Here is a 26,735-nt window from a genome sequence, read left to right as displayed (position 1 = left end):
ACGAAGAGATTCTACTTCTCAGGACTAAGATGATGACATTATGGATGGAGAGTGTTGCCAATCATCATTCTACAGCAGTGTTTCTGTCCTTCAGGAATTCTCCATTTTCTCTCTCTCTGTCACTCCTGACACAGTGACACATCTGCCCCTCACCCCCTTTCTGTGGGGTTTCTATTGGCCAGCTGCTCCCTCCTAGCAACTCGCGCTCTCTCTCTTGCACACACACACTGCCAGAGGAACCCATGTGCCATGCAGAAGGCTCAGATCTTTAGGGCAGAACAGGACGAGTGCCTAATCCAACAGCTGCACTTCTTTTTTTTTTTTTTTTTCCCTTAATTTCCCTGTCAGCTTCGTATTCCAATCCCATTCATCCCTTGATCTCCATATCTCCTCCTTCTGGCACAGTCCATCTCATCTCTGGGTTGGTCCTGAGGACAGGCTCCATCATCCTCCCCTTCATTTGGCTCTGTTTTTCTTATTTTGCGCTGAGACCTTTCCAGGCGTCCTTTCCATCCAGCAGCGCTAGCAGGATTAGCACCTCGGAAGGCACTCGGCTCTCTCTCAGTATGCTGGCAGAGCCGGTTTTGGCGGTCTGACTGGCACCTGGAGCGCTGCTTGTTGTGTATGTAAACATCCCCAGTGCCTGGCTAGGTGCAGCGAGGCGGGGCGCAAAATCAAACCAGGCAGCTAATCAAATCGGCACATCACGCTCTAAATAGCACCACGCTAGGAGATGGGAGGGTGCAGACCTGCACAAGTGATGGTTAAGATGGTTCAACGTGTGACTCCTGAATTAGCATGATCTCATATTTTATGAGATCATGATATAAGGTTAGAGGATATCATATTAGAAAAGTTACTACCTATTCTCATTGGCCTGCATTTTGCCGAAATGGTCCTGGGCAAACGTTACATTTGGGACTCCCTTTTAGTCTTACCCCAGATCATCACTTCTTATCAGCTTACAGCTTCTCAGCTTACTCAAGACAACTACACTTGAATACAAATGCTTGTTTCTGATTGGCTACAGGATGTGAATTTATTCTTTATATCGATATACCACGGCGTACCCTCTCAATTTTAATCACGGTTTGAAAGAAATTTCTCAGATTTTTAAATGGAATGTGATGCTCGGGCCATCCTTAAAAAAAAAAAATCCGTTTCCTGTCCATTGGGTGAGCAAAAAAATTTTCATTCGGGAGGGAGGGATTATTATTTTTTTTTTATTATATATGGATGGATAAGAAATCGCAATGCTGTGTTTGCTTTTTCTTTCAGTACTTTTTTATTACAAAAGCAGACACATTTAATAAAATGACAGTTTAATCAACTGAAACTTGTACAAAAACTAAGTTAGCATTTTAAATGCTGACTGCAACATTTGCAAAACTTTTACAAACGTACTTAAAATGTCCGACACACGGACTTTTTGTAGTTCTAAATCGAGCGTTAGGCCTAGTTCGGATGAAATTACACTATTAAAATGATCACGGAATGATTTGTTTTTCTGAATCTTTACTATTTTGTTGTTCGCTAGAATACCATTTTGCGATTTCACACTTAAGCAAATGTTTGAAAACTCCGGATCTCCTTCCTTCATGGTGGCTGCCATTTTTTTGTGCCGCACGGCGCATGCGCAGAGCTGATTCAGTTCTATATTCTGCGCGGAATGCAGGGCTTTCCACAAGCGCCGGCTGCCGCCCATACAGCCGGCTACACAATTAAGTCCAGCCGGCTACTTTAATGACTATTATTTTTGTAGCCCACAGGCTCTAAATATTAATTTTCGATTTTAATAAAATTAAATGTTTATCTAACGGACTGACAATAATGTCAAACTGAACCGCACTCATTTAAGTTGTGATTCGCGCTGTTTGTACCGATAATAACCACAAATTCCCCGCCGACTTCGTTGATCAGGGAGAGTAACTCATCCGCGGCCCCGACATGCGGGGTGTGTGCACGCGCACTCGGCGGAGGCAGTAGTGTGTCGGAGGGAACAGAAGCAGAGATAACGCTTATTTTGTCTCCAGTAAACCAGTCTTCTCTCGTTCAATTACGTGCTGGCATCAAAAGACACCGTTGGTTGTAAATGAAACCAAGCTGAGTCGGAGTGTATTTTCATACACAAATGGAGAAATGTTCGCTGAGTGTGTAATTGTGTAGCCCCACTGCAGACCGTTGTCGTTGTTAATTCATAACATGCTCAGTTGTGTGAATGTGTCATGCACCGAAAATAAGAGATTTACAAGCCAGGAACGCCTCATGATGCAATACGCAAGAAAAAAAAGATTTGCTGCCATTTTACTTTGTATTTGAGTAAAGTGAATAAATAAATGGTCTGTGGAAAATGCATTTAATCCTGGGAACTGCGTGCACAGGAGTTTATTTTGTGTTTACTCCGCCCCCCCCGGCTGGCTACTTATTTGTCATGGCTGGCTAGTATGAGCCTTAGTGGAAAGCCCTGGGAATGCGGAAATGTCAAGCTTGATTTTAGATTTACGAACCTGAAAAAATGTCGAAAAACCGGCGTTAAAAAAAAAAATTCAACCGCACAAACGGCACTCACCCGGCCGGTGGACCGGAAACAGAACATATTTTAATAATGGCCTCATCATTCAAAAGTCTTGAACAGTGTTGCGAGGCAGCAAGGAAAATTACACACAACATAAACTCGCTAATGACCGAAGCTTACGATTTATGAAGCTTTACATTTTTGAAACATTACATTTTTACCTCCACCAACGCTGTCCGAGGAGGTTATGTTTTCGCCTCCGTTTGTCTGTTTCCGCCATAACTCAAAAAGCAGTGAACGGATTTTGACGAAATTTGGTGTACAGCTTTAGTATTATCCTAGGTTCAAGTGATTTTGATGTTGATATGTAACTTACCGGAGGTATGCACTCTACAGAGTGCCCTTCTAGTTATTAACTCCCTCTGGCCGAAAAACCCGAAGGGGGATTATGTCATGGCAATGTCCGTCTGTCCATCCATCCTGCGAAGCTTCTGATATCAACTCCTCTCGCAATTGTTGGAGGAATTTCACAAAACTTGGCAAAAGGCATTGTTGTATGTCGGTAGTACGCATATTGTAATTTCATTAAATTAGGTCATATTTTACCAGAGTTACAGCCTTTAATTAACAAAATTATACTTTGACAATTTCAAGTGTGTGTTTTCTTTCTGAAATCAACTCCTCTCATAATTTGTGGAGGAATTTCACCAAACTTGGCAAAAGGCTTTGTTATATGACAGTTATACGCATATTGAAATTTCATTTAATTTGGGCAAATTTTACCAGAGTTATGCCCTTGATTATTAACCAACTTGTACTTTGGCAATTTCATCAAGGTGTGCTTGCTTTCTGAAATCAACTTCCCTCACAATTTTTGGAGGAATTTCATGCAATTTGGCAAGCAGTTTTTTTATCCTCCGCTGGCTGAAAGGCCCGAAACGGGATTATGCCGTGCGGATTATGTCGTGGCGATGTCCGTCCGTCCTGGGTAGGGCGCTCGCCTTCTGAAATCAACTACTTTCACTATTTATGGAGGAATTTCACAAAACTTGGCAGGATTCTTTGTTATATGTCGGTAATACGCATATTGCAATTTCGTTCAATTCTGTCGCATTTTACCGGAGTTATGGCGCAGTTGCCAGCAGGGGATATTGTGCTCTCCGAGCACTCTTGTATAAACGAAGACATGGTGGATACAACAGCAATGACAGTAGTTTATTAAACAATTTATTGCTCTTCAAAGAATTTTTAACAGTTTTAAAATGACGTTCCGGAGTATTTTAAGGCAGAATGTAGCCCTTGATTTAATGGAGTTTGGCTGACACACTCGTGTTGTTGCAGTGTGCCTGCTGGGGCGTTAATTGTTGGGCTACAGAAGCTGGGAGGAGAGACCATGCGTGAAAAGCGACGACGGGAACGAAGAGAACTGTACGAGCTCAGGGTGGCTGAATGGTTTGTTCTAATACTATATCTTATTACTATTATTATTCCTCTTTTAAGATTTTTTTTTTCCAATTGCAATCAATCTACATTCCTATTGAGGTTTTTTTTTTTTTTTAAAGGAATGCACGTCTCCAACTTACTGATGAGATAACTGGTGAATTTAGTGGCCAAGACACAGAAGGTGACCTTCAACGGATCAAAGAGCTCCTTAGTCAACCACGGAATGAAGACTCGACAGAGGAGTCCTAACAGATTTATTTATACTGACTGACTGACTGAATGAATTTATAGAATATAACATATTGTTATGCTCACGAATGAAGAGCACTGGCTCATCAGATGGGAGATTTATTTACAGGATTCAAGCCTGAAGCTAAACCAGTTGTTCACAGACAAACAACAAACCACGATGCACGTCATGTCCTGAATAATTTGTCATTTTCACAGCAGGTACAGTTCATTTCTGCTCTCCTGTGTGCAGATCTACACTGTTCAGACTGTTGCTCTGTAAACCAACTGAATCTTTGTCCTCATCATTGTGAAATATATAACTACGTGTCTATCACTTTTTAAAGTAAATTGTTTTATTGTGTGAATTTGCATGAGGTTTGGAAAGCCTGGGATAAGGGGGGGAATGATAAACTTGACAAAATAGACTGCAGACTTTTATGGGCTCAATTTTAATTTGTTAATAAATAGACCACAGAAGAGAGTGAGTGTGTGTGTGTGAGAGAGAGAAAAATATGGTGCTGTGAGCTTGTCACATGCCTTGGTCCCTTCTGGAAACAAGATGTGACAGCAGCTGAGGCTCCAAGTTCAACACGTGGATAAATACCAAACACAGGCCTACAGCACCACCAAGAGAACAAACCCAGGGTTACATGGGTTTTCAAGGTTATAAAAATGTGGTCTTATACACATGAGATTAATAAGAAACATAAAACCTTTATTTCTCACGTGCACACTCAAGCACAGTGAGATTCATCCTCTGCATTTAACCCATCTGAAGCAGTGAACACGCGCGCACACACCCAGAGCAGTGGGCAGCTATACTACAGCGCCCAGGGAGCAGTCAGGGGTTAGGTACCTCGCTCAAGGGCACCTCAGCCCAAGGCCGCCCCATGTCAACCTAACTGCATGTCTTTGGACTGTGGGGGAAACCCACGCTGACACGGGGAGAACATGTAAACTCCACACAGAAAGGCCCCCACCAGCTGCTGGGCTGGAACCCAGAACCTTCTTGCTGTGAGGTGACAGTGCTAACCACTACTCCACCGTGCCACCAATAATAAAGTGCTCGCATTATTTTGTTCAGAGATGGACATTTTTATATCATGCCTTTTCATAAACAAACTGACATTTGAACTTTTTTTCAACATGGAAGAAGAATATCTCATCTGATCTCATTATCTCTAGCCGCTTTATCCTGTTCTACAGGGTCGCAGGCAAGCTGGAGCCTATCCCAGCTGACTACGGGCGAAAGGCGGGGTACACCCTGGACAAGTCGCCAGGTCATCACAGGGCTGACACATAGACACAGACAACCATTCACACTCACACCTACGGTCAATTTAGAGTCACCAGTTAACCTAACCTGCATGTCTTTGGACTGTGGGGGAAACCGGAGCACCCGGAGGAAACCCACGCGGACACGGGGAGAACATGCAAACTCCGCACAGAAAGGCCCTCGCCGGCCACGGGGCTCGAACCCAGACCTTCTTGCTGTGAGGCGACAGCGCTAACCACTACACCACCGTGCCGCCCCGGAAGAAGAATATAAATACCCCAAAAACTTATCTAACAATGTTTTGCATTTTCCTCCAATTTATGCATGCAGTGTTGCTGATTAGTTGTTTGGACAGTTTCCTGATTTTTTAAATTTTTTGTCTGGATGTAGAAGGTGAAATAACGATAGCATTGTGTACACCAAAATGAAGCACATACAGTAAATAAAGTTAATCATGAGCACACTATGAGTTTAGGACCTCTCTCTAATATCTAAATCACTTAAATCCAAATCTCTGTATTCTGTACATCTAAATAATGATGAAATAAATCCACTAAATTATATTATTTCTATTATAGTTTTTGTTGCATTTTAATTTTACTAGTCTATTTAAATTGTATAGTCTGTAAGGAATAAAGCATAAAGTAGCAAACTATTATAGGAAAATAATCAATGATCGGATGCTCCAAGTTGATTGTGCAATTATAACAGCTGATACTGAAGTGTTTTATTCCTCTTATACCACTGCAGTGTTAAAAATGTATACAGTGATGCTTGAAAGTTTGTGAACCCTTTAGAATGTTCTATATTTCTGCATAAATATGACCTAAAACATCATCAGATTTTCACACAAGTCCTAAAAGTAGATAAAGAGAACCCAGTTAAACAAATGAGACAAAAATATTATACTTGGTCATTTATTTATTGAGGAAAATGACCCAATATTACATATCTGTGAGTGGCAAAAGTATGTGAACATTTGCTTTCAGTATCTGGTGTGACCCCCTTGTGCAGCAATAACTGCAACTAAACGTTTGCGGTAACTGTTGATCAGTCCTGCACACCGGCTTGGAGGAATTTTAGCCCATTCCTCCATACAGAACAGCTTCAACTCTGGGATGTTGGGGGGTTTCCTCACATGAACTGCTCGCTTCAGGTCCTTCCACAACATTTCGATTGGATTAAGGTCAGGACTTTGACTTGGCCATTCCAAAACATTCACTTTATTCTTCTTTCACCATTCTTTGGTAGAACGACTTGTGTGCTTAGGGTCGTTGTCTTGCTGCATGACCCACCTTCTCTTGAGATTCAGTTCATGGACAGATGTCCTGACATTTTCCTTTAGAATTCGCTGGTATAATTCAGAATTCATTGTTCCATCAATGATGGCAAGCCGTCCTGGCCCAGATGCAGCAAAACAGGCCCAAACCATGATACTACCACCACCATGTTTCACAGATGGGATAAGGTTCTTATGCTGGAATGTAGTGTTTTCCTTTCTCCAAACATAACACTTCTCATTTAAACCAAAAAGTTCTATTTTGGTCTCATCTGTCCACAAAACATTTTTCCAGTAGCCTTCTGGCTTGTACACGTGATCTTTAGCAAACTGCAGATGAGCAGCAATGTTCTTTTTGGAGAGCAGTGGCTTTCTCCTTGCAACCCTGCCATGCACACCATTGTTGTTCAGTGTTCTCCTGATGGTGGACTCATGAACATTAACATTAGCCAATGTGAGAGAGGCCTTCAGTTGCTTAAAAGTTACCCTGGGGTCCTTTGTGACCTCGCCGACTATTACATGCCTTGCTCTTGGAGTGATCTTTGTTGGTCGACCACTCCTGGGGAGGGTAACAATGGTCTTGAATTTCCTCCATTTGTACACAATCTGTCTGACTGTGGATTGGTGGAGTCCAAACTCTTTAGAGATGGTTTTGTAACCTTTTCCAGCCTGATGAGCATCAACAACGCTTTTTCTGAGGTCCTCAGAAATCTCCTTTGTTCGTGCCATGATACATTTCCACAAACGTGTGTTGTGAAGATCAGACTTTGATAGATCCCTGTTCTTTAAATAAAACAGGGTGCCCACTCACACCTGATTGTCATCCCATTGATTGAAAACACCTGACTCTAATTTCACCTTCAAGGTAACTGCTAATCCTAGAGGTTCACATACTTTTGCCACTCACAGATATGTAATATTGGATCATTTTCCTCAATAAATAAATGACCAAGTATAATATTTTTGTCTCATTTGTTTAACTGGGTTCTCTTTATCTACTTTTAGGACTTGTGTGAAAATCTGATGATGTTTTAGGTCATATTTATGCAGAAATATAGAAAATTCTAAAGGGTTCACAAACTTTCAAGCACCACTGTTTGTAATTTTATGGAGTCTTTCTGTTGCGAATAGTTCTGAGTCATTCGCGAACGAGTCAGTTTGCTGAACCGGATCTTTCATGTGAATGTAGAACACCAGCATGCTTTCATGAGTCGTTTGGGAGTCGAAAGAATCAGCTCTCATTGGAGAGCTGAGTCAAATGTTCTGAATCGCTTAAACGAGTCGGAATTCCTGAAAGAAACAACTTTTCTTCCACATCTTCACCTTACACACAGCGTCACCATATCAACAATTACAGACCCGCCGTAAAAGTTTCCCCGAATAAGCTGCTACTACAGAAACAACAGGGTTAACATGAACCTGTGTTTAAGCTTGCAGCTGCAAGAACGAATATCAACACCTCCCGACCAATCAGATTAGAGAATTCCAGCCACTCCCTCTTCTTCCGCCCTACGTGCGTCATATACGTCGCGGTGCGCATGCGCAGTGTTGTCTGTTAGCCTGTTGTGACTCGGAAGTGAGCATTCCCTGCCAGAATTCTCTAATGAATGGCACGATGGCCGCTTCGTCTAATCGGATCATGCTCGGCCCTCTGGTAGCTGCAATCGACCAGGGCACAAGCTCCACCCGGTTCTTGGTAAGTTACAGTCTGATTTCTTCGTGGCTCGTTCGGTTTGCGCTCGGTTTCCTTAGAAACGGACAGACCTGCGTGTCCTTGTCAGTGTACAGGATGTGTGTAAGAGAGATGGAGTGTGAACTCAAGTCCAACTCAGGGCAAGAGTGTTAAGCTACCCCTGATGAGTAGAGAAAAACTCCATATCAGTCCTGATTTCATGAGTATTCAGGCTTGTACTCTCTCTGTGTGTGTGTGTGTGTGTGTACTGTACTAAAATATGAGCAAATAATAAGCTTAACCATATGTGACAGTGTCCTACATCTTGAACTGCATACTACTGTACTTAAGGATTAGAAAGTGTCCTACATCCTGTGCTTAAGGATTAGAAAGTGTCCTACATCCTGTGCTTAAGGATTAGAAAGTGTACTACATCCTGTGCTTAAGGATTAGAAAGTGTCCTACATCCTGTGCTTAAGGATTAGAAAGTGTACTATAGCCTGAACTGCATACTGCTGTGCTTAAGGATTAGAAAGTGTCCTACATCCTGTGCTTAAGGATTAGAAAGTGTACTATAGCCTGAACTGCATACTACTGTACTTAAGGATTAGAAAGTGTACTACATCCCGACCCGCATACTGCTGTGCTTAAGGATTAGAAAGTGTCCTACATCCTGAACTGCATACTGCTGTGCTTAAGGATTAGAAAGTGTCCTACATCCTGAACTGCATACTGCTGTGCTTAAGGATTAGAAAGTGTACTACATCCTGACCCGCATACTGCTGTGCTTAAGGATTAGAAAGTGTACTACAGCCCGAACCGCATACTGCTGTGCTTAAGGATTAGAAAGTGTACTACAGCCCGAACCGCATACTGCTGTGCTTAAGGATTAGAAAGTGTACTACAGCCCGAACCGCATACTGCTGTGCTTAAGGATTAGAAAGTGTACTACAGCCCGAACCGCATACTGCTGTGCTTAAGGATTAGAAAGTGTACTACATCCCGACCCGCATACTGCTGTGCTTAAGGATTAGAAAGTGTATTACAGCCCGAACCGCATACTGCTGTGCTTAAGGATTAGAAAGTGTCCTACATCCTGTGCTTAAGGATTAGAAAGTGTACTATAGCCTGAACTGCATACTACTGTACTTAAGGATTAGAAAGTGTACTACATCCCGAACCGCATACTGCTGTACTTAAGGATTAGAAAGTGTCCTACATCCTGAACTGCATACTGCTGTGCTTAAGGATTAGAAAGTGTACTACATCCTGACCCGCATACTGCTGTGCTTAAGGATTAGAAAGTGTACTACAGCCTGACCCGCATACTGCTGTGCTTAAGGATTAGAAAGTGTACTACAGCCCGAACCGCATACTGCTGTGCTTAAGGATTAGAAAGTGTACTACAGCCCGAACCGCATACTGCTGTGCTTAAGGATTAGAAAGTGTACTACAGCCCGAACCGCATACTGCTGTGCTTAAGGATTAGAAAGTGTACTACATCCCGACCCGCATACTGCTGTGCTTAAGGATTAGAAAGTGTACTACATCCCGACCCGCATACTGCTGTGCTTAAGGATTAGAAAGTGTATTACAGCCCGAACCGCATACTGCTGTGCTTAAGGATTAGAAAGTGTCCTACATCCTGTGCTTAAGGATTAGAAAGTGTACTATAGCCTGAACTGCATACTACTGTACTTAAGGATTAGAAAGTGTACTACATCCCGAACCGCATACTGCTGTACTTAAGGATTAGAAAGTGTCCTACATCCTGAACTGCATACTGCTGTGCTTAAGGATTAGAAAGTGTACTACATCCTGACCCGCATACTGCTGTGCTTAAGGATTAGAAAGTGTACTACAGCCTGACCCGCATACTGCTGTGCTTAAGGATTAGAAAGTGTACTACAGCCCGAACCGCATACTGCTGTGCTTAAGGATTAGAAAGTGTACTACAGCCCGAACCGCATACTGCTGTGCTTAAGGATTAGAAAGTGTACTACAGCCCGAACCGCATACTGCTGTGCTTAAGGATTAGAAAGTGTACTACATCCCGACCCGCATACTGCTGTGCTTAAGGATTAGAAAGTGTCCTACATCCCGAACCGCATACTGCTGTGCTTAAGGATTAGAAAGTGTACTACAGCCCGAACCGCATACTGCTGTGCTTAAGGATTAGAAAGTGTACTACAGCACGAACCGCATACTGCTGTGCTTAAGGATTAGAAAGTGTACTACAGCACGAACCGCATACTGCTGTGCTTAAGGATTAGAAAGTGTACTACATCCCGACCCGCATACTGCTGTGCTTAAGGATTAGAAAGTGTACTACAGCCCGAACCGCATACTGCTGTGCTTAAGGATTAGAAAGTGTACTACAGCCCGAACCGCATACTGCTGTGCTTAAGGATTAGAAAGTGTACTACAGCCCGAACCGCATACTGCTGTGCTTATGGATTAGAAAGTGTACTACAGCCCGAACCGCATACTGCTGTGCTTATGGATTAGAAAGTGTACTACAGCCCGAACCGCATGCTGCTGTGCTTAAGGATTAGAAAGTGTACTACAGCCCGAACCGCATGCTGCTGTGCTTATGGATTAGAAAGTGTACTACAGCCCGAACCGCATGCTGCTGTGCTTATGGATTAGAAAGTGTACTACAGCCCGAACCGCATGCTGCTGTGCTTAAGGATTAGAAAGTGTACTACAGCCCGAACCGCATGCTGCTGTGCTTAAGGATTAGAAAGTGTACTACAGCCCGAACCGCATGCTGCTGTGCTTAAGGATTAGAAAGTGTACTACAGCCTGAACCGCATGCTGCTGTGCTTAAGGATTAGAAAGTGTACTACAGCCCGAACCGCATGCTGCTGTGCTTAAGGATTAGAAAGTGTACTACATTCTGAACAGCATACTGCTGTGCTTAAGGATTAGAAAGTGTCCTACATCCTGTGCTTAAGGATTAGCAAGTGTACTACAGCCTGAACTGCATACTGCTGTGCTTAAGGATTAGAAAGTGTCCTACATCCTGTGCTTAAGGATTAGCAAGTGTACTACAGCCTGAACTGCATACTGCTGTGCTTAAGGATTAGAAAGTGTCCTACATCCTGTGCTTAAGGATTAGCAAGTGTACTACAGCCTGAACTGCATACTGCTGTGCTTAAGGATTAGAACAGTGTTTCCCAACCACTGTGCCACGGCACATTAGTGCGCCGTGAGAGATCATCAGGTGTACTGTGGGAAATTATCCAATTTCACTTGATTGTTCCGAAAATTATTTTTTTACTGCAAATAATGTCTTCGTTCATCTATGCCAGCTACGTATCGTGATGGGCAGAAGAATTAAATACTCTTCCACTAGATGGCAGCAGGTAGCTAATTAACCTGTGTATCTACCTGTTGCCATTCAAAAAATAGAATTAGTGCTTCAGGTGTGACGGCGGTGATAGCGATGGATAAATATTTGAAAAAGTACGCAATCCAAACTGGGTCCTGGAGAAAATTCTGACCCAGATGAAGGCCCTAGTATGAGTAGAGGTCAGAAGAAAGCAAAAAAGGTGATTTTCCACAACCTACCTATGCGAGCTGGGCTTTTCATGCTTGACTGCTATAAAAATTAAAAAAGGAGAGTGACTCAGAGCTGTTAAGGAAGATTCATGTGTGTCTTTCTTCAATTCCTCCGAGTATATCAGCTTTGTGTTCAACTAAACAGGCCCAGGTTTCACACTGAGTAAGTAAATTGAGACTGGATGATCGTTATATTTCATTATATATACTTATGACATTTTTGTTTGGTGGTGTGCCGAGGGATTTTGCGAATGTAAAATATGTGCTGTGGCTCAAGAAAGGTTGGGAAACACTCGATTAGAAAGTGTCCTACATCCCGAACCGCATACTGCTGTACTTAAGGATTAGAAAGTGTACTACATCCCGAACCGCATACTGCTGTACTTAAGGATTAGAAAGTGTACTACATCCCGAACAGCATACTGCTGTACTTAAGGATTAGAAAGTGTACTACAGCACGAACCGCATACTGCTGTACTTAAGGATTAGAAAGTGTACTACATCCCGAACAGCATACTGCTGTACTTAAGGATTAGAAAGTGTACTACAGCCCGGACAGCATACTGCTGTACTTAAGGATTAGAAAGTACTACATCCTGGACTTAAAAATTAGAAAGTGTACTACATCTTGAACCGCATGCTACTGTACTAAAGGATTAGAAAGTGTACTACGTCCTGAATTGCATACTACTGTACTTAAAGGAGATATGCAGAACCTTTATTTTTAAATAAATTTCTGAGTGGATAGTATATCAATCCTTGACTCTTGTATGCTGCATAAATGGGAATAAAAATATATACAGGTAGTCATCGACTTACGACCGATCGACTTTATGACCGTCGGGCAAGTGTTTCCCAGCTGAGCTAGCTGAGCGTACGACAGTTTCTGCCCCAGCTCCCGGCAGCGCCCAGCATCCAGCCAGTGTTGCCAGATACTGCTGTCGGTTTCCAGCCCAAAATATGTTCAAAACTGCCCAATCTGGCAACACTGCATCCAGCCTCTTCTATTATGTGCGCAGTGTTTCGCTGGACAAACAACGAGCGAGCTACAGCGCGTGTGCGGCTTAACCAGATTTTGTGCTATAACATGCGCAGCTGGTAATCAAAGTAACTTATACTTTTCTGTTCTGTTACACTGTTCTGTGTCCAATGTCCAAAATGAAAAGTTAGTTTTCAACTGTTCAACTAAAAAAATGTAATTAAAACGATTGTGTTGTTGAAATGATGTTTGCAATTTATTTATAATCAAAAACTGATACAGGTGGATGAAAGAGTGATAGTGTGATTTTAAAAAAGTACTATACTAGTACTACTGAGTGATAAGAAGTCCTAGTGAATGCTTGATAAGTAGCCAATAATGAGTAATTAGGTATATTTTTCGGCGCGCGCACTATGACTCAAAATAATATACTGGCAAGAAATAAAAGTTACTTTCACCCCTGAATATGCAGTGTTTGACTTAAGCCAAGGTAATGAAATAAGAAAATGTTGATAAAATAAGACTTTAAGATGATTACAATATCATTACACATCACAATATACTTACGTTCATTTAACACAGGCCAACTTACGACCAGATCGGTTTACGACCGGTCAGTCGTAACCAAACGCAGTCATAAGTCGACGACTACCTGTATTTTTGAGAGTTAAAATTGACCGCAAAGTTGGCGTTCGAGCTGCCCCGCTGAGCCAGCCAGCCCTGAGTGCGTGACGTCACAGCGGTAACTGGTTTTAAGGCCGAGGCCTTTGACAACTATAGACCAAAGCCATATAAATAAAAATTCATGGTGAAAGTAAGAAATCCCGTTACCGACTGGCTCAACTAAGACTGATTTGACTTCATTGATTGTGGGTTGACTCTCATTAAAACAAGATAGGTGTTATAACTTATGCAGCATACATGTACATGCATGCATTTTCACTGATAAAACGTAAAAGGCTCATTAAATAATCAGATGAACTGAGACAATCACATTCTGAAGCAAATTAAATAATCTTATACCGGTAACTTAAACATACAATACAAGTTACATGCATTAATCTAAATGCAGGGAAACATGTTTTGTATCCAAATGAGAGTCGGAGCTTACCCGTTGGTGTTCTCGCTTCTTGAAGGTCGACCTTGTGGCCGATTGTTTTGAAACAATTTGACTTTCAGTTGTTCGTTCGGTTCTCTGTTCATTCGCTTCTTCCACGTAAGGGCGAGATGGCAGCGATATCCTGCGGAGAAATCAGATGGATGCTCCACTCATTCTTTATTTTCTCCATACTGAGTACTCCGCCATTACTGCTCGGCTCAGGCAATTACTAAAACCCGGGATGGGACGGGACATCACCGGTTTTAGCAACAACCGCGGGGAGGTCACTGCCCGAGCGATAATATGTCACATCCCATTTCCATCCCAGGTTTTACCAACAACCCTCGACTCTCACTCTGGGAGAACTGGTGCAATTGAACTTGCTTTCCTTTAAAAATAAATAAATAAAAAAATACTTTCCTTTTCTTGTAGTTTTAATTGTTGGTACTGCACCCTCTTTCAGTACGGGCTTATAGCCAACGCTCCTCAACAGATCAGAGGCCTCGTACGAGTCGTCAGTAAAATGTGCAGAGCAGAGGAGAGACCACTTCGTAGGCGCCCAATGTGCCCGTGAACTTCTCGCAAAACGCGTCCAAATCTTTGCAGTTTGAACATTCTTGGGCCATGAATGCAACGTAAATCCACCTTCTGTCATGACATCTACGTAGCATGGTGATAAATTAGCTCAAAACGGAGGATCGGAGTTGCAGTCGGCTCTGTGTTTTAATATAGCGGAAAGGGCGATGAGACCGATAGACTTCCTGCTGTGACGTTACGGACATCAAGGTCATTCACTCAGACCGCTACCTATATAAATCACTTTAATCATAAGAACTATTATATTGGCTTTATTGTTAACGCTTAAAACTATTCCTATGCAATTCTTGAGGTCTCAAGGCATTTATAAACAAAAGTGAGCCCATGGTTCTGCGTATCTGCTTGAAGGATTAGAACGTGTACTCCATCTTGAGCCGCATACTGATTGGAAAGTGTACTGCTATTGGCAATCAGTAGATGGTCAGGTCTGCTTGCTAACCTTTTTTATTCATTTGTTCATTTATTCATTCATTTTTCTGGTTACTGTTAGATTTCATACTTTTTCGTCCACTTTGGGTGCTGTTTAGGACATCGCCTTTTAGACCAGCACCGACGTTCAAGCTTTATCCAGTGAAAAAGAAGTTGGTTCACTTTAAATTTGAATCCAGCACAGATCCTTTTCTTTCTGTACATTTAAATATCACAAGTGTATTCAGTTACGCCATGACACGTGGACATGCTATACATGCCAATGAAGGCATTCATAGTGAGTATAGCACCCGCGCTCACCCGCTTGTCCTGTTCTCTTTTAGCATCTCATCTCACACCGTCATGTCTGCAGCTGTAGGGGTGGAAAACTTTCACAACTGTCCCATGCTGTGTATAAATAGTATACAAGGGGAGTTAAAGTTAGGGCAATGACCAGAGCTGACACAAGTCTTTCTGGGGCCCTTAGCAGAATTTGATTTGAGGGCCCGTCTCCGCCCTGTGGTCATTTTTATATCTTAGAGTTTGTTAGAAGATTTGAACAGTGTTTATTGTGCATATATAAATTGCTATTCTGACTCATCTCCAGTTCTATCGACAATCCTGTACGTGATTTATAGGTTTTTTTTTTTTTTTTGCTGTTTGTTTCTTTTGGGGCATAACACGCACCCAGTTCTCACTTATTTGTAAGATGAAGTGACACTAAAGGGCTCATAATTTATAGCTTCTTTCAGACATAATTACTGGGAATCACTCAGTGCGTTTACATGCACATAGAGAAAATCTAATTTCTGCTGTTGCCTGACTGAAATCGAAGTTCTAAATGCCATGGAAACACCTTAGCTAGGCTGAAATTGAACTGAACTTGATTTCTCGTAATCGAGCTACACGACCTAGATTATGCGATTTTTGCCGAGCTACTTAGTGCATGTAAACCCTGTCGAGCTACGTAGTCGAGCTACTTACTTCAGCACTGCCCCTTCCGGAAGTGACGAGTGACAAGACCACAAGCGGGAAACACGACAGCCTCGGTCGGCATGACAACAGTAGTAGCGAGCAGCAGAAGAGGTCAGGAGGAACAAACGAAGAAGAGAAAATGGCGAGCAGAAACGTGCACTTCTGGAGCAATGAGGAGACAGAGTTCATGCTCATTCAGCTTGAGTTGAATATATTAAAATTCATGGACGGGAGAAAAACGCGCAATGGAGAACACGGAACTGATAACTTTGTTTACACTCTTGAATAGCTCTTCATGATGACAACCGGAAGTGTACCAACACGATGGGGCATGTAGCGCCACCTGTGGCTTGGGTGCACAATGTACCTCACACAATAGCTCGATTTCCTTGTGTGCATGTAGGATTGGATTTCTCTGGCACCCCTGCTGGGACCCTTAGCTCGATTACCGACAGCAGCTCGATTTGGATGTGCATGTAAACGTACTGACTTTATTGGGAATCACATTCTGACAAGCCATATCAAGTGTATGTGCTATTTTAGTCTTTGTTATCCTGACGTTACATAAGTGTACAAGTTCAGCAATAAAACTTTCAGGATAAATGTCTCTGCCTATTTATTTTGGCAAGTTCCACAACCGCATTCAGCGAGTGATTCTTACAAAGCGGAACAACAGAAGTAGAGCCCTGCACTCCCGCGGGAGTCCCGTGGGAGTCCCGTGGGACCCGACGCAAAGCAGTGCGGCGCGGGACAAATTTTGAAAGCTCGCTGCGGGCGGGAGGGGGAGTGAGGTGATAAGCTGCAGTCCCGCTAACTAAAAACGTGTTTAAAATAAAATTTATAAATTAATTTATGTCTATCGTATATAATTTGTGCTGGATATTTTATTTGGCATTAATAAAAACATTTTAAGATGCCTAAATTTGCGGATGTGGTCTAATCTCGTGTACATTTCCGATTCCTTTCCGCTCTTCCGTGTTTGAGATCTCCGATCATGGCAGAAGAGCAGAGCTCCTCTAGTGAAGCTCACAGTGCTTCAGAAGTAAGTGCTGCTTTAAAAAGAGGTACATTTACCGTTAAAAAGTCGAGTATTAGTCCTAAGTATTTAAAAAGTATTAACTAGTCTTAAAAAGGACTGTGTATCGCACAGATTGTTCAATTTAAAGCTAGAAATAGACAGTGTATAATCTGAGGAGCTGGTTGTGGTTGTGCAGCACTTCATATGAGAGGAGAATGAAATCGCGGTTGGAATCATAACGCCACAGAGTCGGAAGTGGGAGTGCGAGTGCGCAAAGCGAGAGCTGTCAATCAAAGCGAGAGCTGTCAATCATGAGCGCATGCAGCGCTCAACTTGGAATGTGTCAGCAGAATGTCAGAGTCTAAACAATAAACTTGCAATAAATGAAGGATCGGTCAGTGGAGAGCTCAGCTAAGCTCAGCATGTTTAATTCCCCAAGCCAATGACAAGAACTTTCGTGAGAAATAACGCGAACGTCTGCATCATGCGGGATTTGTGGGCGGGAGCGGGACTGAAAATCATAATTCTTTGCGGGAGCGGGCGGGAGCGGGCGGGAGCGGGACTGCACAATGCGGGCGGGAGCAGGACTGAAAATTCTGTCCCGCGCAGACCTCTAAACAGAAGTCCAGAAAGCAAACCTGAACATACACGAATGGTTTACTGAAGCATGGTGTAACGTAACCTGTTATTTGTTACTGACACATGACAAAATGTTCAAATGCTTCATGAGTGCTATATTATAAATCTATAATAAAATGTTGGGTGGACACGGATTGGTCACAGAAAGTACATATTGTCCATTTAGGATCCAGAGAAGTTTGGGAACTCCTTGAAGTAAAATATGTAGTAACTAGAAGGGCATTTGAAAAGCGCAGATCTCCACCAAGGACAATAGTCGACTCTTTTGTGGTATGCAAATCTGCAACCACAATCGCTGGATATATTTCCTGGTATTACTGGTACCCATGAATGTGGATTGTGATCTGGAGCCTAGAGGTGTGATGATTAATCGGTCCATTTCAATCCGTGAGTCAAAAATCGATTAAAATTTAACGAATCACGATTCGCTGACGATTCACTAACAATGCCTAATTTCATCCCAATAACTGTAGATGCGTAACAGATTTTGACAAACAGCATAATTTTGAGATTAAAAATTCGATTCGGTATCTGGAGCTGTACGTGGGTGCAGCCATGTTTGTGGTTGCTATAGCGATCTTGCGAGATCATGCGTTGCTTTGTGAACAACATGGCGGATGACTCGGAATTCCTGAAGCCACCAGCTTTTAAAAACCCAGTTTGGCGGCATTTCTTACAATCTCAGTGCCTTCTGTACTCTCTGGACAATGAATGTTGTGTCTCAAGAGGTGGTATTCACTTTAACACAAGTGGCTATTTTTGTGTTTTAAAAGAATGAGACAAAAGTCATTGTTTTCATTTCTTTTTTTGTTTGTTTCTTAGCATTTTGTGGTTTGAAAATTAAAATGTGCCAGAAATGACTGAACTGTGATCCATTCAAAAAGTCAATAGAGTGACTGGAGTCTGAATAAATATCACAAAGGCAACACGACTTTTATTTTATTGCTCAACATTTCTAGGCTGACAGTTAACAGGATATTGACCATGATTTGCATCAGTTGTAAAATGGAGGGCAAAAAAATGTGAATCGTGAAAAAACTGAATCGCCACACTTCTATTGGAGTCCTCATGTTTCTACACTGGTTATGTTTTGACCCTGTTGAACTTGACTGCAATCTACTGGATTTTAAAATATAAGGAATTTGATGAAGCTCATCTCGCAACGTTGGCGAAAGAGAAACTCGGTTCTTGGATCTGCCCCGTGATGCAGCTCCATACCAAAATGTAATGGGTTCTTCCTTGGCCCATGCTACACCCTTCCACCAAGTTTAATTGAAATCTAAAATATGTACAGCCCCTGATCTATCCTGATGGATGGATTTTCATTCATCCAGCCATACTGACTGGCTGAGGTTTTCATCACTTTGCTCCTGTGGAGGCGAGTTCATATGGACAGCCATAGAGACACGTTTTGAAGATGGCTTTGGACAATTTAGTACAAATGGTTTTGCTACGATGGTTTTGAACTACAGTTGCCTTCATGACTTTAGGACTGCAGTTACCATGAACAGTTTTGCACTCAAATTTCCATCAGTAAACAGTTGATGATTTTAAACAAAATGGGCTTCGTATTAAAAGTATAATGGTTTTCCTGATTATGCAATAGCACTTTTTGACCATACAGGACATACTTCTAGAAATGAATTATTGAAGCCATGGTGTAATGGTTGGAGAAGCAGCTTGGGGACCAAAAGGTTGCTAGTTCGATTCCCTGGACCAGCAGGAATGGCTGAAGTGCCCTTGAGCAAAGTACCTAACCCCCAATTGCTCCCCAGGCAGCATGTTGTATGTCAGTCTGGATGAGGGTCTGTCTGCTAAATGCCGTTAATGTACTGTAATATTTATAATCATGCTATCTGTTCTCCCCTAAATGAGGATGGGTTTCTTCCTCATGACTTCTCAGGGAGTTTTTCCTTGCCACCATCACCTCAGGCTTGCTTATTAGTTATATATTTCTAAATCCACGTGTTAAAATGTATATTTGGAATAGAATTTTTGGAAGACCGTCTGGAAAAGCATTTAGTCACACAGAAATCAGATTTTCTCCCTTTATGTAATAAAATCTGCATTCCTGTCTTCTAAGTATTATGTGTCTCTTTCATGCAGGTGTTCAATGCTAAAACTGCAGAGCTGCTTAGTCACCATCAAGTCGAGATTCAGCAGAGTTTCCCTAAAGAGGGGTGAGTACTCGCGCATCAAAGCTCACTGCAACTAATGTCACAGCAGCTGGAAAGCACAGCTGGAAATAACCTACTAATGGGTTGTTTTTTTTTTTGTTTTTTTAGTAATCCGAATGGCTTTTATTGTCAGTACATGTTAACATATAACGAAATTTGCGGTCTCTCTTAAAACGAAGGAAAAACCGTTCCTCGTTCACTCACATGTGTGCGTGCACATTAAAATAAGCTGTCAGTTGAATGAGTAATGACTAAAAAAAAAATAATGGAAATAGAATGTAAAATGATTTAATTTGTATAAAATAATTGAAAGTGACTTATGCAGTTATTGCACGTTAGTGTATTATGATTGCACTTGAGGTAAAATTGGTGTGGAGGGGTGTGAGGTCAGTTCCCTGATAGATGTTTGGTAGAAGCTGTTCCTGAGTCTGGAAGTGTGGGCCTTTTAAGACTCTGTAGCATCTTCCGGATGGTAGGAGTGAGAATAGGTGATGAAAGGGATGTGTATTGTCCTTAATGACGTTGCAGGCTCTGCTGAGGCAGGGAGACCTGTAGAGGTCCTCTTAAAACTGGAGACCCTTTCCACCTCCTCAGCTTATTTCCAGTGACAGGGGCTCTGATGTCAAATGATGTCTGTATAAATCAACTTGGTCTGGAAGGACCCTGACTCTGCAACACTACTAAGCAAGTAACATGAAAACCAAGGAGCCTCCAAACAGGTCAGAGACAAATGCCGCTTTTCCACTACAAACGCGGCTGAGTCGGGCTGAGCCGTGCCGTGCTGAGTCGAGCTGAGTGGGGCTGTTGGAGTTGCATTTCGACTACAACCGCGCTGAACCGTGCTGGCTGGAAGTGGGTGGACACATTGGGTGGAGTTAGCGAAAGTGGGTGGACGTCAGGTGATGTCGTTAAGCAGCGCAAACAGTGACATCAGTGATCTTTTAAGCGGTAGTCTCACGACCCGGAGAGTAAACAATAAACATGGAGGACATGGAGTCGTTAGTGTTGCTGGTCTTGGTGCTGTGGCTTGTTGTCACCGACAACGCAGACAGATACTGGCAAGAGCGTATAGATGAGGCGAGGCGCATAAGGCTTCAGAAATTCTCGTAATTCGTAATTATTCTCCTTCCGGGTTTGCGGTGTTTACAGATCCCAGCGCGCTCGCGGGGCGTGTGTGGGCATGTGAGGACACTCCTCCTCACCAATCAGTGCACAGGGGAGTGTCTGCTCACGCCCCCAGCCTCACTCGGCTCGCTTTGGCTCGCTTCAGCCCCACTCCAAAACGGTGCGAGTTTTAGGGGCTAAGCAGGGCTGAAGCGAGCCGAGTCGTGCTGGTTTTTGGTAGTCGAAACGCGAGCCGTGTCGGGCTGAAGTGAGCTGAAGCGAGCTGAAAAAGGGTAGTGGAAAAGGGCCAAAAGTTGTGGAGAAGTATAGATCAGGGTTGGGTTATAAAAAATATCCCAAACTTTAAATATCCCATGGAGCACCATTAAACCCATTATAGCAAAATGGAAAGAATACGGCACCACTACAAACCTGACAAGAGAAGGCCGCCCACCGAAACTCACAGACCGGGCAAGGAGGGCATTAATCAGAGATGCAACAAAGACACCAAAGATAACACTGAAGGAGCTGCAAAGATCCACAGCGGAGATGGGAGTATCTGTCCATAGGACCACTTTAAGCTGTACACTCCACAGAGCGGGGCTTTATGGAAGAGTGGCCAGAAAAGTCATTGCTTAAAAAAAGGGGGGGGGAAGAAAAGAAAACACATTTGGAGTTTGTCCAATAGCATGTGGCAGACTCCCCAAACACATGGAAGAAGATTCTCTGGTCAAATGAGACTAAAATTGATCTTTTTGGCCATCATGGGAAACACCATGTGTGGCGCAAACCCAACACCCTGAGAACACCATTCCTACAGTGAAGCATGGTGGTGGCAGCATCATGCTGTGGGGATATTTGTCATCTGCAGGGACAGCAAAGCTGGTCAGGACTGAAGGAAAGATGGATGGCACTAAATACAGGGCAATTCTGGAGGAAAACCTGTTTGAGTCGGCCAGAGGTTTGAGACTGAGACGAAGGTTCACATTCCAGTAGGACAATGGCCCTAAACAGACTGCTAAAGCTACACTGGAGTGGTTTAAAGGGAAACATTTAAATGTCTTGGAATGGCCTAGTCAAAGCCCAGACCTCAATCCAATTGAGAATCTGTAGCATAACTTGAAGATTGCTGTACACCAACGCAACCCATCTAACTTGAAGGAGTTGGAGCAGTTTTGCTTTGAGGAATGGGCAAAAGTCCCAGTGGCTAGATGTGCTAAGCTAATAGAGACATACCCCAAGAGACCTGCAGCTGTAATTGCAGCAAAAGGTGTCTCTATAAAGTATTGGCTTTGTGGGGGGTGAATACTTATGCACACTCCAGATTTCTGTTTTTTCATCTTAATTATTGTTTGTGTCTCAATAAAACAATTTTCACCTTTAAAGTGGTAGGCATGTTGTGTAAATCAAATGGTGCTAACCCTCCAAAAATCCATTTTAATTCCAGCTTGTAATGCGACAAAACAGGACAAACGCCAAGGGGGATGAATACTTTTGCAAGACACTGTACATCTCTTTGTATCACCATGCAGATATAATCATACCCACTGATACCTCCTCATAATTTTCATCATTGCTGGCTCTTTTTGTTAAAGGAAAAATCCTAAATGAATTTTGAAATTAAGTCATCCAGCTACTGTTTTAATAAAAGTGCAGCTTATCACAGAAGCCACAGTAACCTCATTAAGAAGATTTGTTCAGTAATGCGCACATTAATTTGTGTTCTGCAGTTGGGTAGAAGAGGATCCGAAAGAGATTCTGCAGTCCGTGTACGAGTGCATGGACCGAACCTGTGAGAAACTGACTCAGCTCAACATCGATATCTCCAACATCAAGGGTATTCCTATCATTCTTGTTGTTTTGAGTAGAAAGATGTTCATTATTGTCTGACCAGTGGATCCTATTTGGGTGTGTATGGTGCCAGTTATATAAAAGTGTCCTCCACAATTATTGACACCCCTTATAAAGATTAGTAAAAAGGGTGAGGGGGAGGAAATTCACCCTTTGGTGAAGTCGCTTCATCTCGCGCTGAAAAAAAGAGAAAAATCCAACCTTTTAATTGAACGTAATGTAACTGAAGCATGTTGCTCGTTTAAATTGTACAGTATTTGAGTTGGAGTGTGTAGGAACTTTTCAAGCTGTAATCCATGACTTCCTGATTAACTGGGGGACAAATATGAGGTGACACAAAGGCCAAATTCCCTTAGTCATCCATCAACATGGGAAGGATAAGAGAACACACAAACCAAATGAGGGAGAAGTGTGTTGACCTTAAGTCAGAGAATGGTTTCTATGGTCTATTCAGTTTTACAGTCTGATGGAACAAAAATGGAGCTTTTTGGCAGCAAACACTCAAGTTGGGTTTGGTGTAAAAAGAAGGGTGGCTCGAATGAAAATAACCCAATCCCATTTCAAATCTGGTGGAAGTTCTGTGATGTTTTCAGGCTGTTTTTCTTCCAAAGGCCTGGAAACCTTGTTAGGGTACATGGCATCATGGGCTCCATGAAATACCAGGAGATTTTAAATCTAACTTTGGCTGCCTCTGCCAGGAAACTAAAACTGGGTCATCATTGGATCTTCCAACAGGACATTGATCCAAAGCGTTTGTCCATATCAACACAGAAATGGTTTGCTGACCACAGAATCAAACTTCTGCCCTGGCCATCTCAGTCCCCTGACTTGAACCCCATTGAAAACCTGTGGGGTGAGCATTGGCTGAAATGGAGATTTGGTGATGCCTATTTGCAAAAAAAATGAGCAAATGAAAATAGCATTTCCTATTCTATGATGACAGTAAACCAAATATAGTGTCATTGCCACAGGTACGTTGAATCAATTAGCTTATAAGTAGTTAAACACTCTCTTCTTCCTCCTCCTTCCCCACCACTGCACTGTTGATGTATTTACGGCACGGTGGTGTAGTGGTTAGCGCTGTCGCCTCACAGCAAGAAGGTCCGGGTTCGAGTCCCGTGGCCGGTGAGGGCCTTTCTGTGCGGAGTTTGCATGTTCTCCCCGTGTCCGCGTGGGTTTCCTCCGGGTGCTCCGGTTTCCCCCACAGTCCAAAGACATGCAGGTTAGGTTAACTGGTGACTCTAAATTGACCGTAGGTGTGAATGTGAGTGTGAATGGTTGTCTGTGTCTATGTGTCAGCCCTGTGATGGCCTGGCGACTTGTCCAGGGTGTACCCCGCCTTTCGCCCGTAGTCAGCTGGGATAGGCTCCAGCTTGCCTGCGACCCTGTAGAACAGGATAAATTGGCTAGAGGTAATGAGATGAGCTGTTTTTCCAGTCTTGAGCTGTACAGTTTTGGTGAGCCGTTGTAGCTCATCTGCATATTGTGCAGTCCGAGATGCTTTTCTGCTCACCGTGGTTGTCAAGAGTGGTTATTTTGAGTTACTGCAGCCTTCTTGTCGTCTCGTACCAATCTATCTATTCTCCTCTGACCTCTCTCGTGTCTCTTCGGCTGTCCATCGATACGATGTTGACTGTGCTGTCAGGTTAGTTTTGGCAGGCCCACATGTGAGGCACAAGGCCCACTTGAGAGCGGCAGCAGCGGGCGCGGTGTGGACAAACGAAACTTGTTTGATCCGTAGTCAAGTGTCTTCTTTCGTGTGCTCTCTCATACTCCTTTCAGTCTTTTCAGCTTGATGACGTTGATTCTCTCACGAGGCGTCGCCACTTTATGCAGTCAGCCGTATCTCCTTCCCACATGGGGATGCTCATTCCCGCGTTCTTCATGTGACGTTTGATCACATCCTTATATCGGAGCTTTTGCCCACCCTGCTTACGCCGACCTCGGCTAAGTTCACAGTACAGTACTTCTTTAGGCAGTCTCGAGTCCCCCATCCTGCAGACGTGTCCAATCCAGTGAAGTTGGGAAGCTGTGATGAGTGCCTCGACACTGACTGATTCAGCTCTCCTTAGCACCTCAACATCAGGTACCCTATCCTGCCATTTAATGCCCAGGATTTGGCGGAGGTGCCGGAGTTGTACTCTTGTCAGCTTCTTGATGTGGTGTCGATACAGGGTCATGCATTCTGTTGCATACAGCAGGGCTGGTAGTACAATAGCTTTGTAAACTTTGATCTTAGTTGATTGCCCAGTGTCCTGGAAGCTCCAGAGTTTCTTCTGCAAGGCTGCAAAGGCCTCGGTAGCTGCTTGAATTCTCCTTTCCACCTCAAGATCAGATGAGTTGGTATTGGTCACTGTGCTGCCAAGGTAGGTGACGTGATCAGATTTCTTCAGTACTGTACCATTGAGTAGCACGTCTTGCAGTTTTCTTTCCTCAATGGGACAATCAGGAGAGGGTTGGTACATTAATTCAGTTTTAGAGACATTGACATGGAGCCCGAACAGTTCTGCAGCAAAGGAAAATCTGTTGACAACTTCCTGGATAGCACATACATCAGTGGTGATCAGGGCGGAGTCGTCTGCATAGAGAAGCTCTCTCAGGCCCTGTCCACATGGCAACGGATTCAGGTGAATCTGATAAAATTGTTTATCGTTTCGGCCTGGCGTCCACACGGCACTGGCGTTTTGGGTGCCCCAAAACGAAATCTTTTGAGAACGGGTTCCAGAGTGGAAAAATCTGGCAACGGCACCGTTGCGAAGTCGTCTGGATGAGTAGAACGGATTTGTTTACGATGACGTCACAACCACATGACTGTCAGTGCTTCACGCTGGGTAGAAGTGTAACGAACTCGACGCGAGTTGTCAACAAATCCTATAACTTGGTTCATGAAACGCGCTTACAAAATATTTTCACTGTGAATATTTATTGTGTAATGGTGCAGAGAGAGAGAGAGAGAGAGAGAGAGAATAGCCCTTAGGGCAGAGTCTTTAGTCCAAACACTGCGGAAGCAGTACCAAACCGCGCACTGCCCGTGCGCTTTCCAAAAACAATCCCGCCAGCAAAAATAGGGGAAAAAAAGGAGCGATCTCACCTCTTCAGATGTTGGTTTAAGTCCGACAATACATTCCTCAAAAAGGGCGTAGAAGAACAAAGTAATCCATCAACGTGTAGCATTCAATTTATTCCGGACCATTAAAGAATTCTGGAGGATATCAGAATGTTGGCATACCGGCTTCCATCTACCTCCGTTCATTCCTCTCTCTCTCTCCATCTAACCCCATTCATTCCTCTTTCCGCGTCTTTCGTTTTACGCTACTGATTAATAATCAAAACTTTGTGGCTGATGCTACAGAAGAAGGGGTTTATGCGCATGCGTCTACTTCTATTGTTGTGGTGTCTCCGATGGGACCGTCTTACAGCGCACGTAGAGGTGTGGCATGTGTATTGCATCATTTTCAGCAAGCGTTGCGTTGCCATATGTACCTGATATTTTACTGATCCGTTGCCCATGTGGACGCGATATTATTTAAAAAAAAAAAAATCTCGTTGTCGTGTGGATGTAGCCTCAGACAACGCTCTCTTGTCTTGATTGACGCTCATAGTCAGGCCAAGTTAAAGAGTCCTCCATCTAACCTGATCCTGATGTACATTCCTTTGTTCAGGTTAATGTTTATCATTTCCAGTAATGCAGTTAGATAGAGGGGCGGCACGGTGGTGTAGTGGTTAGCGCTGTCGCCTCACAGCAAGAAGGTCCTGGGTTCGAGCCCCGGGGCTGGCGAGGGCCTTTCTGTGCGGAGTTTGCACGTTCTCCCCGTGTCCGCGTGGGTTTCCTCCGGGTGCTCCGGTTTCCCCCACAGTCCAAAGACATGCAGGTTAGGTTAACTGGTGACTCTAAATTGACCGTAGGT

At 43.2% G+C, this 26,735-nt stretch overlaps 2 protein-coding genes across 6 annotated transcripts in view; both read left to right on the top strand.

The window, feature by feature from the left end:
* Nucleotides 1-4,523, top strand: part of timmdc1 (translocase of inner mitochondrial membrane domain containing 1) — a 40,216-nt gene extending 35,693 nt beyond the window's left edge. For all 3 annotated transcript variants that reach the window (XM_060898764.1, XM_060898762.1, XM_060898763.1), the window contains exons 7-8: nt 3,857-3,967; nt 4,078-4,523. In XM_060898764.1, coding sequence (XP_060754747.1) covers nt 3,857-3,967; nt 4,078-4,207 — 241 coding nt within the window. In that variant the 3' untranslated portion in view covers nt 4,208-4,523. The remainder of the gene's footprint in view (nt 1-3,856; nt 3,968-4,077) is intronic.
* Nucleotides 4,524-8,320: 3,797 nt separating this feature from the next.
* gk (glycerol kinase) overlaps nt 8,321-26,735 on the top strand; it is a 75,591-nt gene continuing 57,176 nt past the window's right edge. For all 3 annotated transcript variants that reach the window (XM_060899512.1, XM_060899514.1, XM_060899513.1), the window contains exons 1-3: nt 8,321-8,440; nt 19,802-19,875; nt 22,707-22,813. In XM_060899512.1, the coding sequence (XP_060755495.1) occupies nt 8,348-8,440; nt 19,802-19,875; nt 22,707-22,813 (274 nt within the window). In that variant the 5' untranslated portion in view covers nt 8,321-8,347. The remainder of the gene's footprint in view (nt 8,441-19,801; nt 19,876-22,706; nt 22,814-26,735) is intronic.

The sequence above is a fragment of the Neoarius graeffei genome, chromosome 18 (assembly GCF_027579695.1).
Source record: "Neoarius graeffei isolate fNeoGra1 chromosome 18, fNeoGra1.pri, whole genome shotgun sequence".
Taxonomy (NCBI): domain Eukaryota; kingdom Metazoa; phylum Chordata; class Actinopteri; order Siluriformes; family Ariidae; genus Neoarius; species Neoarius graeffei.
This window is presented reverse-complemented; position numbering and strand designations above follow the sequence as displayed.